General features: G+C 43.7%; 1 protein-coding gene across 1 annotated transcript in view; it reads right to left on the bottom strand.

Moving 5' to 3' along the window:
- Positions 1–16,693, bottom strand: part of LOC145417603 (uncharacterized) — a 95,035-nt gene that overhangs the window by 41,885 nt on the left and 36,457 nt on the right. The window contains exons 14-18 of the mRNA XM_080286304.1: positions 12,977–13,206; positions 7,707–7,935; positions 7,155–7,385; positions 4,898–5,080; positions 2,651–2,866 (exon numbers count right to left, since the gene is read on the bottom strand). Of these exons, the coding sequence (XP_080142430.1) occupies positions 2,651–2,866; positions 4,898–5,080; positions 7,155–7,385; positions 7,707–7,935; positions 12,977–13,206 (1,089 nt within the window). The remainder of the gene's footprint in view (positions 1–2,650; positions 2,867–4,897; positions 5,081–7,154; positions 7,386–7,706; positions 7,936–12,976; positions 13,207–16,693) is intronic.

Below are 16,693 nucleotides of genomic sequence, written 5' to 3'. Positions count from 1 at the left end.
ACTCCAGTTCTCCTTCGCACTTCATCATTCCGCACCCGATCCATACGCGTCACTCCACACATACTCCTCAGACATCTCATCTCCATTACATTCAAACTTTTCCTCTCTGCTACACCCATATTCCATGTTTCAGCCCCATATAATGCAGTCGGTACCACAACACCCTCATACAGCCTTCTCTTTACATCCATTCTAAGCGAACGACATTTAAACACTTTTTCATTCCTCCCAGCACCTTTCCTACTTCATTTATTCTAAACTTCACTTCTGCATCTATTCTTCCATCCACAGCAACATGTGACCCTAGATATTTAAAACAATCTACCTCCTCAAGCAACTCACCATTCAAAACTATATTCATCCCCCTACCATCTATCAACCTCGTACACTTCATCACTTTACTCTTATTCTCATTTACTTTCAATTTCCTCCTTTCACACACCCTTCCAAACTCCTCTACCAACTGTCTCAATCTCTCCTCTGAATCAGTCACCAGTGCAGTATCATCTGCAAACAGCAGCTGCTTCAGATTCCACTCTCCTCCATCAACATTTACCAGACTCAGACCACCTAAAACTCTTGCATTCACCTCCCTTACAACACCATCCATGTAAATATTAAACAACCAAGGCGACATCACACATCCCTGTCGCAGCCCCACTCTCACGGGAAACCAATCACTCACAGCATTTCCCACTCTTACACACGCTCTACTATTTACATAAAAACTTTTCACCCCTTTTAGTAACCTACCATCAAGTCCATACAATCTTAAAACAGTCCACAAAGCCTCCCTATCAATTCTATCATACGCTTTCTCTAAATCCATAAATGCCCAAAACACATCCTTGCCTTTCGCTAAATACTTTTCACACACTTGTCTCACAGCAAACACCTGATCAACGCATCCCCTCCCTCTCCTAAAGCCACACTGCTCATCACTAATCACTCCCTCTGTACCCTCTCTAACTCTCATAATTAACACTCTACCATACACCTTACCTACAACACTCAACAGACTTATTAACACCTACTAATTATATACATCCCAGCCACACCTGCCCCTAAATCACAATATGTATAACTAAACTATAAGGACTGTTGGCGCTCTGGGATTGTAAGAGTGTGAGTGTGTGTGTGAGAGAGTGTGAGTGTTTGTGTGAGAGTGTGATTGTGAGTGTGAGTGTGTGTGTGAGAGAGTGTGAGTGTTTGTGTGTGAGTGTGATTGTGAGTGTGAGTGTGTGCGTATTTTTATCTGTCCCTACCACACATTGCATTGTCAGCAATACTCTCTCTCTCTCTTTTTCTCTCTCTCTTTGTCTGCGCGCACGCGCACGAGTGTGTGTGTGTGTGTGTGTGTGTGTGTGTGTGTGTGTGTGTGTGTGTGTGTGTGTGTGTGTGTGTGTGTGTGTGTGTGTGTGTGTGTGTGTGTGTGTGTGTGTGTGTGTTTTCCGTGTCCCTAGTAATATTCTCTCCCACACACAGTTCTCTCTCTCTCTCTCTCTCTCTCTCTCTCTCTCTCTCTCTCTCTCTCTCTCTCTCTCTCACTCACTCAATCAAGAAGCCGTTCACGTCTACGTCTTAATAAGAGTGACACAAAATCCAGTGAGAAAGTCTTAAGAAAATGCTTGGGCGAGAGACAAGGCTTGGTGAGACTTATGGGATTAGAGGTGTGAATGGAGAGACAGGAGAGAGAGACAGGAGACAGAAGAGGCAGGAGAGAGGGGAGAAGAGACAGGGAGAGGGAGGGAAACAGAGGGGAGAGGACAGAAGAGAGTAGAGAGGAAATAAAAGGGGAGAGGGAAGAGGCAGAAGAGAGACAGGACATAGAAGTGAAGAGAAAGGGAAGAGACAGGAGAAAGAGACAGGAGAAAGAGACAGGAGAAATAGGAGTATGACTGGACAAAGAAGTAAGACTTGGCGAGACTTACACATGGGATTAGACGTGTGAATGGCGTGTGAGAGATGGGAAGAAGAAGGTGTGAGGAAGTGTGGGTGGGAAGATGGAAGAGGGAGTAAGAGAGAGAGAGAGAGAGAGGAGATGGTCGTGTTAAGAAGGACGGTAAGAGAGGAAAGGAACAATATCATCATCATCATCATCATCATCATCATCATCATCATCCGTAACTATTTTCCCACATAAGAATAGGGTGAAGTAGGAATCAAAATAAAGAAAAAAGAAGTAAAATGAACACTATTATTTACCTCTGAAATAGTAGAAATAATAATAATAATAATAATAATAATAATAATAGCGTTAGATGATGTAACGATAGTATAAAAAAACTCCATTATCATATTGCCGTACTTCCATCCTGTTTTTTATTAAAGCGTGTACAGTACTGATGACGTCAACACCAACACCTGTCATCAGCTACCCACACACCAAGATCCACCTCAGCGGAGACACATCATGCTGCAGGGAGTCTTGTGATCCCACTACTACGGTGGGAATGAATCGCTAACAGAATGGTGCTAAGAGGTCTCCTAGAACAAAATCTCCAGACCCATTTGCCTAACCCCCCACCCCCCGGACCATCTTGAGAGGTGACGCACTGGGCTGTAGTGAATCCTGTGGACCTTGAACAACGGTAGGATGAATCACTAATTAAATGGTGTTACGACTCTCTCACCCAACATCCAGACCTACCTGAGGGGCGACACATTGCGCTGTAGGGAGTCTTGCGAGCCTCCTATAGCTACGGTAGTGAGGAGGGACCCGTTGTTGCTTTGCGTGGAGGTGCGCGCCCCCCTGGTGAGGTCGCATAGGGTGATCTGCGTCAGCGTGGAATTGCGGTGGCTGGCTGCGTTAACGACCGTGTTGTGGGGGAGAGTGTTGTTGACGGAGGAGTAGGCCCCCTTGTACCTGAGGACGAAAGGAAAGAGGATTTTTCTTATAAGGACTGAGAATAAACTTACGGAGAATGAATAAATAAAATAACACCAAAATAGGACTGGCAGAAAATGAATGCCAAATACAAAAGGGGCAATGTGAAGAGATGTTGGCAGGATTTACTGTCGTGTTGTGTGGAATGGAAAGGAATGGCTGAGGGAGAAATACACATCCTTTAACTAGATAAAAATGGAATGTAGATATTTATAAGGATTGAGAAAGGAAGTGAAGAATAAGGTCAAATTAAAAGAGGAAAATGTTAAGGAGATGGGGAAGATGTTGTTGACCGAGGAAGAAGCGCCTTTGTACCTGAATAAAAATAGTGAAGGATTTTTATGTAGGGAGTGAAAAGGGAAAGGAAAGGGGGAAGAGAAGGAATATTAGGAGAAGTGAAAATGTTTGTTATACGGGTACCATTCCAATCATCATCATCATCATTACTATAACTCATGACACGCACGCACGCACGCACACACGCACTCGCGCACGTATACACACACACACACACACACACACACACACACACACACACACACACACACACACACACACACACACACACACACACACACACACACACACACACACACACACACACACACACAACCACCACCAATAAAGTCCCCACTAGGTTAATCTGAAACACGAAGCCAAAATCCTGATTGAAACTGGACCAGGTGGACAGGGACGGCAGTGGGACAGGTGGGACAGGTGGACCACGGTACAGACTGGTAAAGAAGTGAGGTTGCTATACTCTTTCCACCTTAACTTGGCCCAAAATTTAGTCCTTTTGCTGTTGATTTCACGTAGCTTAACACAAAAAACAATGCTACGGCTCTACATCTTTTCTATAGCACTTCTTCGTGACTAGTATCTAATTCTAGTGTTATTCTGTTGCTTAGTCTACAGTCTCGTCCTTTCTGAGGCTTATTTCACGTAGCACTTCTTCGTGATTAGTGTGACGTGTGTACTGTCAGTTTTGTTTATGCAGATGAAAAGGAGCCGACTGAATAGATAGACAGATAGATAGAATTAACAGAAGCTTTGATGTATAGATAGATCAACAGGTACTGACAGACAGACATACTGATTCTACCACACTTCGTTCCTCCTCCCCCTCCTCTCTCTCTCTCTCTCTCTCTCTCTCTCTCTCTCTCTCTCTCTCTCTCTCTCTCATTCTCTCTCTGTCTCTCATTCTCTCTCTGTCTCTCATTCTCTCATGGCGTAACATACGAGTAATTACTTATATAATATCCGGTAAGTATCATAAAAAAATTCCTTGTTCTATTGGCTCTGTTTTGTCTGTCTGTGTCTGATTGTCTGAGTGAGTGGGTGTTTGTCTGAATGTTTGTCTGATTGTGTGGTGCTCTGTCTAAGCGTTTGTTTGATTCTAAGAAATTTGTTTGTGTGTGATCGGCTGATTGTCCTACTGTCTGTCTGTCTGATTGTCTGATGTCTGCATGTCCATCTGATTTTTGTCTTTTTTGTCCATATACCTGTCAGTATCTCCCCCTTCTGTCCCCTTACCTACCTACCTTCTTACCTACCTACCTACGTACCTACTAACATTTTGTCTATTTACGTACCTACTTCTCTACCTGCCCGCCCATCCTTATAAAATTACTCCAAGATTGCTTTCAAATACCCAGTGAATGAAACCAGATAAAATCCACTTCCTTTACTGCCCTTTTTGGTACGGAATCCAACGCGAACGGAAATAAATCCCACCTATACCGTTTGGCGAGATTGGCGTAGGGATAGAAGGAGAGGTTGGCGTAGGAGTTGACGGGGTGGAAGAGGAAATCAGTATTATCTTTCCATCGGTCCCTCACTCTCATACAAGTCTCCTTTTTCCGTCTTTCTCCCCTATCCTTATCTCCTTTAGTTCCTCTTTTAAACACCCAGTCTTTCTCTGTCTCATTCCTCTTTTTCCTTCCAGTCTCACAGCCCTTCCCAGTTCCCCTTCCCTCTTCCCCCACATAACCAACCATCCATTCTACTTACTTCATCGCTCTCTTGGTGCAAAATCCGTATCTTGCTAGGAGTATGAACAAATCTCTTCTGTACTGCTTGGTGAGGATGGCGTAGAGGTAAGGATTGGCGCAGGAGTTGAGAGGGTAGAAGAAGACGAGGAGTATCTTGGCGCGGGTCACGTTGATGAGAGGGAGACCTGCCACCGCCGTCAGCCTGGTAGGAAGGAAAAAAGGCGAGGCTTGTTAGAAGGATATTGGCAGGAGAAGGACAGATGGTGTAGAGGGAGGAAGGGGAGGGAGAGATGGTAGGGAGGGAGGGAGAAAGGAAGGGGAGAGAAGGAAGAGAGGTAGTAAAGGAGGGAGAAAGAGTAGGAAGAGAGGTAGTAAAGGAGGGAGAAAGAGTAGGAAGAGAGGTAGTAAAGGAGGGAGAAAGAGTAGGAAGAGAGGGAGGGAGGGAAGGAGAGACAGGGAAAGACAGCAGGGAGTGAGGTAGGGAGGGAGGGAGAGGGGTAGGGGGGGAAGAAGAGCCAGTAGCGAGAGAGAGAGAGAGAGAGAGGGAGAGAAAGGAAGGAAAAGACGACGGTACAGAGAAGGACAGATGATAATGAGGGAGAGAAGGAGGGAGGGAAGAAGAGAAGGGGCAGAATGGAGGGAGGGATGGAGGGAAAGAAGGAACAAAAGCCAGAGGGGGAGAGGGAGGGGAGGGGAAGAAGGTATTGGACCAGGCGTGTGGAGAGGGAGAGGAGAAAGAAACGACATTAGGGAGGGAGAGAGGGAGGGAAGAAGGAGTGGTAGAGGAGAGAGAAGCGGTAGGGAGGAAGGGAGGGGAAGAGAGGGAACAGAAAGGAGAGAGGGAAAGGAAGGTGTGGGGGATGTATGGGGGAGGAAGGGGAAGTAAGGGTGTGGGGTGTGAAAAGAAGAGGGAAGGAGGGGGAGAGGAGAGGAGGTAGAGTGGGGAGGGACGAAGGAGGGGTGAGGAGGAGAAAAGGAAGAAATTGGAGGGAGGAAGAGGAGAGGGGAAGAGAATAACTTTTCGGAAGGTATGGAGTAATTAAGAGAGAGGGAGGGAGCTTGTGGGGGAGGGAGGGAGCTTGTGGGGGAGGAAGGGTGTGGTGTGGGGGGGGGGAGAGTGTGATGTGAGGTAGGAAGGAAGGAAGGAAGGGAATGGGGGCGATATGAGAGAGGGGATTTTGTGTGTGTGTGTGTGTGTGTGTGTGTGTGTGTGTGTGTGTGTGTGTGTGTGTGTGTGTGTGTGTGTGTGTGTGTGTGTGTGTGTGTGTGTGTGTGTGTGTGTGTGTGTGTGTGTGTGTGTGTGTGTGTGTGTGTGTGTGTGTGTGTGTGTGTGTGTGTGTGTGTGTGTGTGTGTGTGTGTGTGTGTGTGTGTGTGTGTGTGTGTGTGTGTGTGTGTGTGTGTGTGTGTGTGTGTGTGTGTGTGTGTGTGTGTGTGTGTGTGTGTGTGTGTGTGTGTGTGTGTGTGTGTGTGTGTGTGTGTGTGTGTGTGTGTGTGTGTGTGTGTGTGTGTGTGTGTGTGTGTGTGTGTGTGTGTGTGTGTGTGTGTGTGTGTGTGTGTGTGTGAGAGAGAGAGAGAGAGAGAGAGAGAGAGAGAGAGAGAGAGAGAGGGAAGGGTATGTGAAATCTGGATGATGTTAACATATATGGCTTCATTTTCCTCGACGAGGATAAAGATACGGTCATCTATATGGCATCTCTCTCTCTCTATCTATCTATACATCTATATATTATCTAACTATATCTACAGAATATATCTATATCTATCTATATATATATATATCTGTCTATCTATGTCTATATCAATATATCAGTATATCTACTGTATATACCTATAACTCTATATCTATATCTAATTATACATCTATAGCTATATATCTATTTTATATCTATTTTTCTATCTTTCTCCCTCTCAAACCCTCTATCTCTCTCTCTCTCTGTCTGTCTATCTATCTATCTATCTATCTACCTAGGTATTTATATATCCCTCAGATCCCTCAGCTCAACAAAATCGTCTCAGGGCAGCCAGAGTGCAACACCTGAGTGATGTGCCGTCCTCTGAAGGGTGGCATTCACTAATGGATCTCACCCTGACTAATGACACGAATTTTCTTATCACGCCAGCTTTTTCTCCTTCATTAAAGAGTAGCTGCTGTTTCTACAAAATCCTATATACTTACAAGCTAGGAAAATTATGAGAGAGAGAGAAAAAACAAGGGGAGGGGGATAAGACGGATGGGTAACTCCACAAGCCAGCACAAAAACCCAACGCGACTGACCCAAAGAATGCAATGGGCGCCCAGCAAGCAAAGTCCGTGAACACCAGCAGCGCCATCCTCTTCGCCACGGTCAGGTCGGAGTGCGGTGCCGTGGCGTCGTGGCGGGAGATGGAGCAGTACATGGAGGCGTAGCAGGCGGTGATCACGAAGAAGGCCAGCCCGTTCACCAGCAGGAGGGCCACGAGGTAGGCTAGGGCAAGAGCGTCACCGATCTCCATGGGCAGGCAGATGCTGGGGGAGACAGAGAGAGGGAGAGTGAGAGAGACAGAGAATATAGATGATTAGTAGATAGACAGTGAGAAATATAGACAGATAGCGGAATAAACAGTTGGAGGGAGAGGTAAGGACAGTGAAAGAGGTGAGAGCAACTCTAGTCAGCCTAACTTTAACTAACTCTCTCTAATCAAATCTATCCACCCTAATCTTCCCTTCCCAAACCAACTACAACACAACTTAATTCAACCTACCCTTCTCTCACCAAACCAAATAAAACACAGCTTGATCCAACCTACCCCTTCTAACCCAGCCTAATCGAACCTCCCCTTCCCTTACCTGGTCTTGCTGTAACTGGAGACGCCGAGGAGAGGCAGTGCGGCCATGGTGATTGAGTAGGCCCATCCCACCACCATTATCTTCATGGCCATTGACAGTTTAAGGCGCTTGTTGAGGTGGATGGCGTAGGTTATGGCGTACCAGCGCTCTGAAGTGATGACCGTCAGGGTGAAAATGGATAACTCGGAGGCGAAGACGGTCAGGAACCCGGCTACCTTGCATCCCGGGCCTACAGAAGAAAAGATATGTCATTACGATCAGTTTATTTTTAGTGGGAAATAGGGTGATGATGGTGATGGTGATGATGATGATGATGGTGGTGGTGGGAACTGACAAACACACACACACACACACACACACACACACACACACACACACACACACACACACACACACACACAAAGAAGCTACATTATTGATCACTAATGAAAGAAAAATGACGTTAATAAGTCTTCCACATTTTTCCATCAGACATCCTGCTCTAAAAAAAAAAAAAGAGAGAGAGAGAGAAATTAAAGATAAAAGAAAGTTAATTATTGATCGTTAATGAGGAGAGATAAAGAGATCAGGCAGGCTTTTCTCTCTCTCTCTCTCTCTCTCTGAACGGATGACAATAATATGAAAAAATAGGATGACAAGCTGGTTAATGTCCTACAGTGAGGAAAAAATTGGATTAGTTACCCATCCAAGTTCTTTTTTTGAGAGAGAGAGAGAGAGAGAGAGAGAGAGAAAGAGAGTAGGAGTTAAAATAAGTGAAACAACCCGCAGAATGGAATGGAATGGAAAGAGTGGGAAGGGAAGGGAATGAAATGGATAAAAAGGAGAGAGATGGAATGAAATGAAAGGGAAGGGGAAGGGGAAGGAAAGGAATGAAATGGGAGGGAAGGGAAGCGAGGGGAAGGGGAAGGGAAGGAAAGGGAAGGGAAGGGAAGGGAAGGGAAGGGAAGGGAAGGGAAGGGAAGGGAAGGGAAGGGAAGGGAAGGGAAGGAAAGGGAAGGAAAGGGAAGGGAAGGGAAGGGAGCTGAAATATGGCCAATTTCAAAAACGCTGAGACGAGGCGGAACTGTGATGGGGAGAGGGGGAGAAGTTGAACGAGGGAAGAGCCAGTGTTTAGCGAATTTTTGTTGTGTATGGTTTCAAGTCACACACACACGCACACGTACACGCACACGCACACGCACACGCACAAGCACACGCACACGCACACGCTCTCAAGCACACACACACACACACACACACACACACACACACACATGCTGCTCTCTGTCTGTCTGTCTGTCTGTCTCTCTGTCTCTCTCTCTCTCCACCTCTTCCCCTGACCTCTCACGGCTCAATTTTTTCCCCTCCTCCTCCTCCTCTCTCTACCCTCACCCTCAGCTTTTTCCCCTCTCTCTTCCCTCACTCTTCAGTTTTCCTCTCTCCTCCCCTCCTCCCCTCACTCCTGTCTCTCTCCCTTTTTTTTTCCTCCCTCCCCCTCGTCTCCCCTTCCTTCCCCCATTCCTCTCCTCCACCCCTGATCCCATTTTTCATATATATCTCACGTTTTTCTTTCACCTCCCTCACCCAACTCTTCCCCTTACCTCCTCCCCCCCTCCTCTCTCTCTCTCTCTCTCTCTCGCCACCTCATTTCCCCTCCATGATGAAGGTCTCCTGATTGGCTCTGAATTAAAAGCTTGCACCTGATTTTAGCACCATAATCTCTGGGGAGGGGAGAGGAGGAGGAGGAGGAGGAGGAAGATGAGAGAGGAGGAGGAGGAGGAGGAGGAAGATGAGAGAGGAGGAAGATGAGAGGGTAGGAAAGATAATATGATTGTTGATGATGATGATAATGTTAATGGTGGTGGTTGTGTTCGTGGAGGAGAAGGAGGAGGAGGAGGAGGAGGAGGAGGAGGAGGAGGAGGGGGTAAGAGAAGAGGGGAGAGGAAGATGTAGAACATTAGGAATAGAGAGAGAGAGAGAGAGAGAGAGAGAGAGAGAGAGAGAGAACACATTAACAAGGTATATTCTCCTTCTCAGATAATTGGCGATCGTTTTCTGCAAAGTAGCTGCTGTTGCATGGCTGTCAATATATGCAAGTTAATGTGTTGCAGCGGGAGAGGCCTGATATATGCAATTCTTTATAAATCCAGTTTTAATTTCAGAGAAGTAACCTATGTCTCAAAATGTATCGATTATCTATTACTCCCAAAAAAGGGAAATAATAATAAATTTAACCTCACAGACAATTATATATTTTCTGATGCACTGAAAAAATTTGTAGCTGGGTTTAAAATAAAGATGAATTTCCACACAGTATCCGCCCACACCTAAATAGTGAAATGTGGTGTGTGATTACCGTAGAGTTTTTGTTTACGGAGATACGGTGGGAGCTGTGTTGATCCGCGTAGGGGATCACACACACACACACACACACACACACACACACACACACACACACACACACACACACACACACACACACACACACACACACACACACACACACACACACACACACACACACACACACACACACACACACACACACACACACACACACACACACACACACACACACACACACACACACACACACACACACACACACACACACACACACACACACACACACACACACACACACACACACACACACACACACACACACACACACACACACACACACACACACACACACACACACACACACACACACACACACACACACACACACACACACACACACACACACACACACACACACACACACACACACACACACACACACACACACACACACACACACACACACACACACACACACACACACACACACACACACACACACACCTGACCAAGAATCCTCTTTATAACTTTATCTCTCTTATTCCTCTGGTACCTTATAGTAGTCTCTCTCTCTCTCTCTCTCTCTCTCTCTCTCGTAATACCGGAGGCTGTGGAGGGTTTGGGGAGAGCGCTTTCTGCTAGGCTATCCTCCCACACACACACACACATATCACTCCCACGAAACCCCGTAAAAAGTAATTGATTTCATGGACGAGACAAAAAGAGAAATTTCACATGTAAACGAAACGAGTAACCGAATCAATGGTGAGAAATGGATCCGGCTCAAGATTATCGCTCACTTCAGCAAATTTTTCGTTCGAACAGATATAACTTTTTCCAATTCTTTTAATGCCTGATCCATAAGTCCTCATATTTCGAAAAATCATATTTGAATATTGAATCCAATTTTGAGAGTGTAAGGCGAGGAATTTTTGCCGTCTTTCAGTTTTGGGATAGATTTATTGGAATGTCTCGCTGTCTATCTGTCTACTGTCTATCTATCAAGCGTTCTGTCTTTTTATCAATCTATTTATCTTATTTTTATCAGTCTTTCCGTCTACTGATCTGTTTATCGGAGTCTGTGTGTTTGTCTGTCGTTCTGTCATTCTGTCTGTCAACATATCCATCTGCCAGTCGTAACCATCCTTACTCTTGTCATCATAATCACCACCACCACTACCACCACCATCATCACCAACAACCTCACCCTGCTCCTCATCACCACCACCACCACCATGATCATCACCATCACCAACAACCTCACCCTGCTCCTCATCACCACCGCCATCATCAGCACCATCATCATCATCACCGCCGCCGCCATCATCACCACCACCACCATCACCAACAACCTCACCTTCCTCACCCCATCCATTCCCATCACCACAATCACCATCATTACCAGCCTCACCCCCACCCCTCTTCTCTTCCTCACTATCGCCCTCATTCTTCTCCCACGTCCACACCACAGTCTACAAAACCTGGATTCTCTCTCAAGGCTTCTGTTCATCTAGCTATTAGTTCACAAATATTGTACCTGTCTATCTGTCTATCTATCTATCTATCAACTCTATCTACTGTCTATCTAGTTATCTTTCTCTCTCTCTCTCTCTCCTACAAAACCTCCTCACTCTCTCTCAAGACCCCCGCCCAACCAACCATCAGATCAAAGAGACTACCTTCGCCTGCATCGGCTATAAGCAGGGAGCCGCATAATCGCCTCAGGACTCTTGTAGTGCCAGGTGGAAATGATAGTAGGGTGCGGGATTCTGTCTGTCTGTCTGTCTGTCTGTCTGTCTGTCTGTCTGTCTGTCTGTCTGTCTGTCTGTCTGTCTGACTCACTCACTCACTCACTCACTCACTCACTCACTCACTCACTCACTCACACACACACACACACACACACACACACACACACACACACACACACACACACACACACACACACACACACACACACACACACACACACACACACGCACACACACACACATTCACTCTGTAAGTTCCGACATAAACAGTTTCCTTCCAGTCAAAGCATAAGCTGCGTGCGCGAATGTGTATTTTGTGTGAGACAGACATACAGGCAGACAGACAGACAGCTAGATAGATTGATAGACAGATAGACAGACAGATAAATAGATATACTGAGAGAAATTTGTCTGTTTGGGTGTGCACTAGTATGTGATGCTTAAATGCGGTACCGAACGTAACACTTTGCACCCTTGCTCTTGTCTCGTAAAAGACTGGGGCAGTACAGTATTACAAAGCACTCTTGCTAATATTTGTATGTAATTTTTAACACAGAAAGTTGCGTCTGTGTGCACAGTCGACAAAAATGCTGTGCAAGATCACCGTAGTTCAAAGGATGGGAGGTGGATGTCACACAAGTTTCTCTTTTCAAATCATATATATATATATATATATAAAAGCTATTATTACCGCTGTGGAGTCAATGGACAAATATCCTTTTTTCTTTTTTTTTTAAACCTAAATTGCAACCTCTGTGGCACTTTGCAGGATGGTACTGAGTGTTACGTTTGCAGGATGGTACTGAGCGTTACGTAAGTCACTGTGCAATAAACTGTACAAGACACCACCACACCTCACGCAACCACACAATACACAACTATATCCCACACCACCACACATTACCTCTCACCTCCCATCTCCTATTACATCATCCCACTTAGCATTCTCTAGGAGGAGCAGAAAAACCCTATAAAACCAATGAAATCCTGCGAAAATCACTAAAAAATCCCATAAAATTCCTAACTCACCATATTTCCAGTTGACAGCACAGTTTAAGTAGACTCCAATGGTGAGAAGATTCCTTGCCGCGATGAGAAGCAGGTAGACTCTTAAACTGCCTTCAGGTCCCCATAAAATCAAGAGTAAATACAAAGAAATTCTGTCAAAGGCTTTAAAATATTATATAAACTCACCATGTTGCCAGTCGATAGCATAGTTGAAGTAGACCCCGATGGTGTGCAGGTCCATTGCCGCGATGAGAAGTAGGTAGACGCCCATGCAGAGGTCGGCCAGGGCCAGGTTCACCATCAGGAACTTGCTCACCGACATTCTTGAAGAGGGATTACAAGAGGAGACGTAAGACGGGAAAGGAGCCGGGCGGATGGGTCCTATATTTTGTTCTAGCTGCCTGAAGGACGCTCGCCTACGTGTGAGAGGAGAGAGGAGAGGAGAACGGAGTGTAGTCGCCCTGGGCCTACGAAGTCAAAGCAGCCACAGATAATGTTTTGATTCCCCAGTTACGGTAGTTATGGACTTGACGTCTTCGGTGGAGCTACGTCATGAGGTTTTATTCACCATAAGAAAACCACTCCTGCTGAAGGGGTTAATGAAGGATATTTGTAACCCTTTCAGCATGGAGTGTCGTACAACTCGTTTACAATATCTGTGTCGGGAGAGGTTTTTAAAGCACAGTAACGATGTGGTGCTTAGGAAGTGATGGTGTAGACGGTAACGCTGACTATCAACACGATCACTAACCAAACACGCCATCTTTACCACACTTCTAAAACATGATCCTACACTGATTATGTAAACGGGCCCTTAGGTGAAGAAAAGCGCTTGGAAACATAAAAATAAACTAAAACAGACGTCCATTACCAAAAAGATTAACAAAATTTGGTTGTACTTTAGTCAACAGCCATAATTCGCTTGATATTTGCACAGCACGAAATTGATTCCAAGACATTAATAAACAAGATTAAAACTGAGCTAAGTGGATCAAGGTAAACCGACATGCTCAGTGCACAGGGAACTATTCATGGCCAAAAAACAACAAAAATGGCAAAGATGCGAGATATATAAAAGCAATGTGCACGTTGGGAACAACTCTTTCTGTGGCTACTGTGTGTGTGTATGTCGAGTAGCATTAATAGTTTGACATTTCTACAACTCTACTGTTTATAGCTACTGTGAAGACTATATGAAGAAGTGCAGAGGAGAGCAAACAACATGATTTTTTTAAAGGAGAGTGCTTGTTATTGGGCAGGATTTGACGGGGATATTTATTTATTAGAAGGACAATTAGGCACAAAACTCTTCCATTTTCCCTCCCACCAAACCTTCTATGCCGGCAGAAAAAAGTGAGAGAGATTACTAAGCAGTATGGTAAACTTGCGACAAATATTGTATAGGAAAGATCGAGTGGAGAAAATATCACAGTAATTTAGTGTTACCTCTTCACCTGTATTTTACCTGTGAGGAGTCTAGATTGTCAGCCGTCTAGTTTTTCAGTTTCCAAGGATACTAGGAAAGAGTGATGTTTAGATTTAAGTCTTTTCCCGAACTTCTTAAATTAACAATGCTCGATTCAGCTACTTATTTGTTCGTCCATCTTATTTATGCCCAGGAAAATGGAGAGAGAGAGAGAGAGTCTATCTATCTATCTATCTCTGTCTGCCTGTTTGTCTGCAGTGAGAAAGAGAGACTATGCAAGAAAAACTCTGACCCTGAGCCAATGAAAAATGCAGAAACCATGGAACACAAAAGCACAAATTGCCACACCCAGGCAAAAAAACACCCCACAAAAAAATAACCCAGAAAAGAATGAAAAAAGAACCAAAGACAGACAAAAACCGAGAAACAAAAGAAAATCGTGAACTGAATCTGGGGAGGGGAAGAAAATAAAACAATAAAGATAAGAGGAAGAATAAAGTCCATAGACCTGGAGAGGAAAGTAAAAAAAAAAAGATTTCGAAAAGGGAGGGTGGTACATAATGAATAAAAATAAAAGACATGGCAAGAGAATGCAGTAGAGAGGTAAACAGTTCGATAAAAATGGATAATTGGCCACCGGAAATGAAAGGTGTGGTGGTGACAGGTGAGAAATGAGAGAATGGCTGGAGGGAAGGAGGGAGGGTGGGAGAGGGGAAATGCATTGGTGTTATTTAAGGAAGGTAAAGAGGATGGAAGATTGGAAGGAATAGGAGAATAGGAAATTAATGGTTATGGATAGCTGGGGACAGAGAGGTAAACACACACACACACACACACACACACACACACACACACACACACACACACACACACACACATCATAAAGCTTGTAATACACTGTGATAAGCTATTTTTCTCCTCTCGATCTCTTCCTGTAGAATATTTATCACATTATTCCTAAACTACATGGTGGTCCTTCTCACCTTTTCCTGCTGGCTTTAGTTGGAAATTTTAGAGGGCGTATGGAGACCTGCATAATTTACATTACTCATAGAATAGATACCATAGTTCTAGTCATACTATTTGGCCCTATAGCAAACACCCACCTGAGATTACCCCTTCACTACGAGGAAATAAATCGAGTTACCTGAAGACTGGGGGGATTTTTCAGATTGGCAGGATTAATAGCCTTCAGTAATCCCGTCTCTAGTCTAGGGGATTTTTTGCCTAATTAAAATCGTCTGTTTATTGCCTGATTAATAAAAAATATGAGTCATAGCAGTGCAAGGGTTAAGGTATATAGTGTTGCTTGCTTGCTTTGTACTCTCTTTGTATTCCTTTTGTACTCCTTTTTGCTGTATCCTTTCAGTACCATGACGTCTCTGGATTTTCTTGCCACTGCCAGGCGATTTTATTTATTTATTTATTTATTATTATCATTATTACTATTATTATTATTATTATTATTATTATTATTGTTATTATTATTATTATCATTATTATTATTATTATATTTATTATTATTATTATTTTCATTGTTACTATTATAATTGTTATTATTATTATTATTATTATTATTATTATTTCTAGTAGTAATAGCATTAGTATTATCATTATTATTACTACTACTACTACAACTGTTATTATTATTATTATTATTATTATTATTATTATTATTATTATTATTATGATATTTTTTCATTATAAACAAAAACAGTGGTGAGAACAGTAGTTTAAAAAAAGAGAAAATAAAAGCCACATCAACCCCTCAAAAAAAAAAAAAAAAAAAAGAGAGAGAGAGAGAGAGAGAGAGAGAGAGAGAGAGAGAGAGAGAGAGAGAGAGAGAGAGAGAGAGAGAGAGAGAGAGAGAGAGAGAGAGAGACAATAAGAGACGCCATTGTAGTGCCAGGAAAAAGTACTTACGCAATATATATGAGAAAAACTGAAGGGAAATATTAATGCTACGATGCACATATATAGTGATGTTAAGGCCAACTACACACTGATATACGGGGATCTATTGGTATACTGATAGAGTAATAGATAGACGGATGGATGCAGTGACAGACAGACTGATAGAGTGAAAGTCTGATAGATTGATAAAGTTACAGGTGCATGTGAAAATAACAATTGGATGGTCAGAAATATAGAAAAATAGATAAATGGATAGATAGGGAAGATAATGGAGATATATATTAGACAGAGAAGAGTTATATAGGCATAGAAAAGGTGATTATAGAGAAATATGTAAAGAATTGATATTACAAAATTCTATGAGAGAGAGAGAGAGAGAGAGAGAGAGAGAGAGAGAGAGAGAGAGAGAGAGAGATCTGGGGGATTTTGTTTCGTTTCTCTCCGATAAATAAAACTGTCTTCAATAACCTAAATAAAATACACTGCAACAGAATCACACTAATAAAGGCTATATTTGCTTCTACAGGCACCTCTGCAGTAATTAACCTATATTAGCATGTTGG

Source organism: Coenobita brevimanus, chromosome 14, assembly GCF_032717465.1.
Source record: "Coenobita brevimanus isolate Jiangsu-jjx chromosome 14, ASM3271746v2, whole genome shotgun sequence".
Classification (NCBI taxonomy): domain Eukaryota; kingdom Metazoa; phylum Arthropoda; class Malacostraca; order Decapoda; family Coenobitidae; genus Coenobita; species Coenobita brevimanus.
Note: the sequence above shows the minus strand (reverse complement) of the source record. Positions and strands in the feature narration are given on the sequence as shown.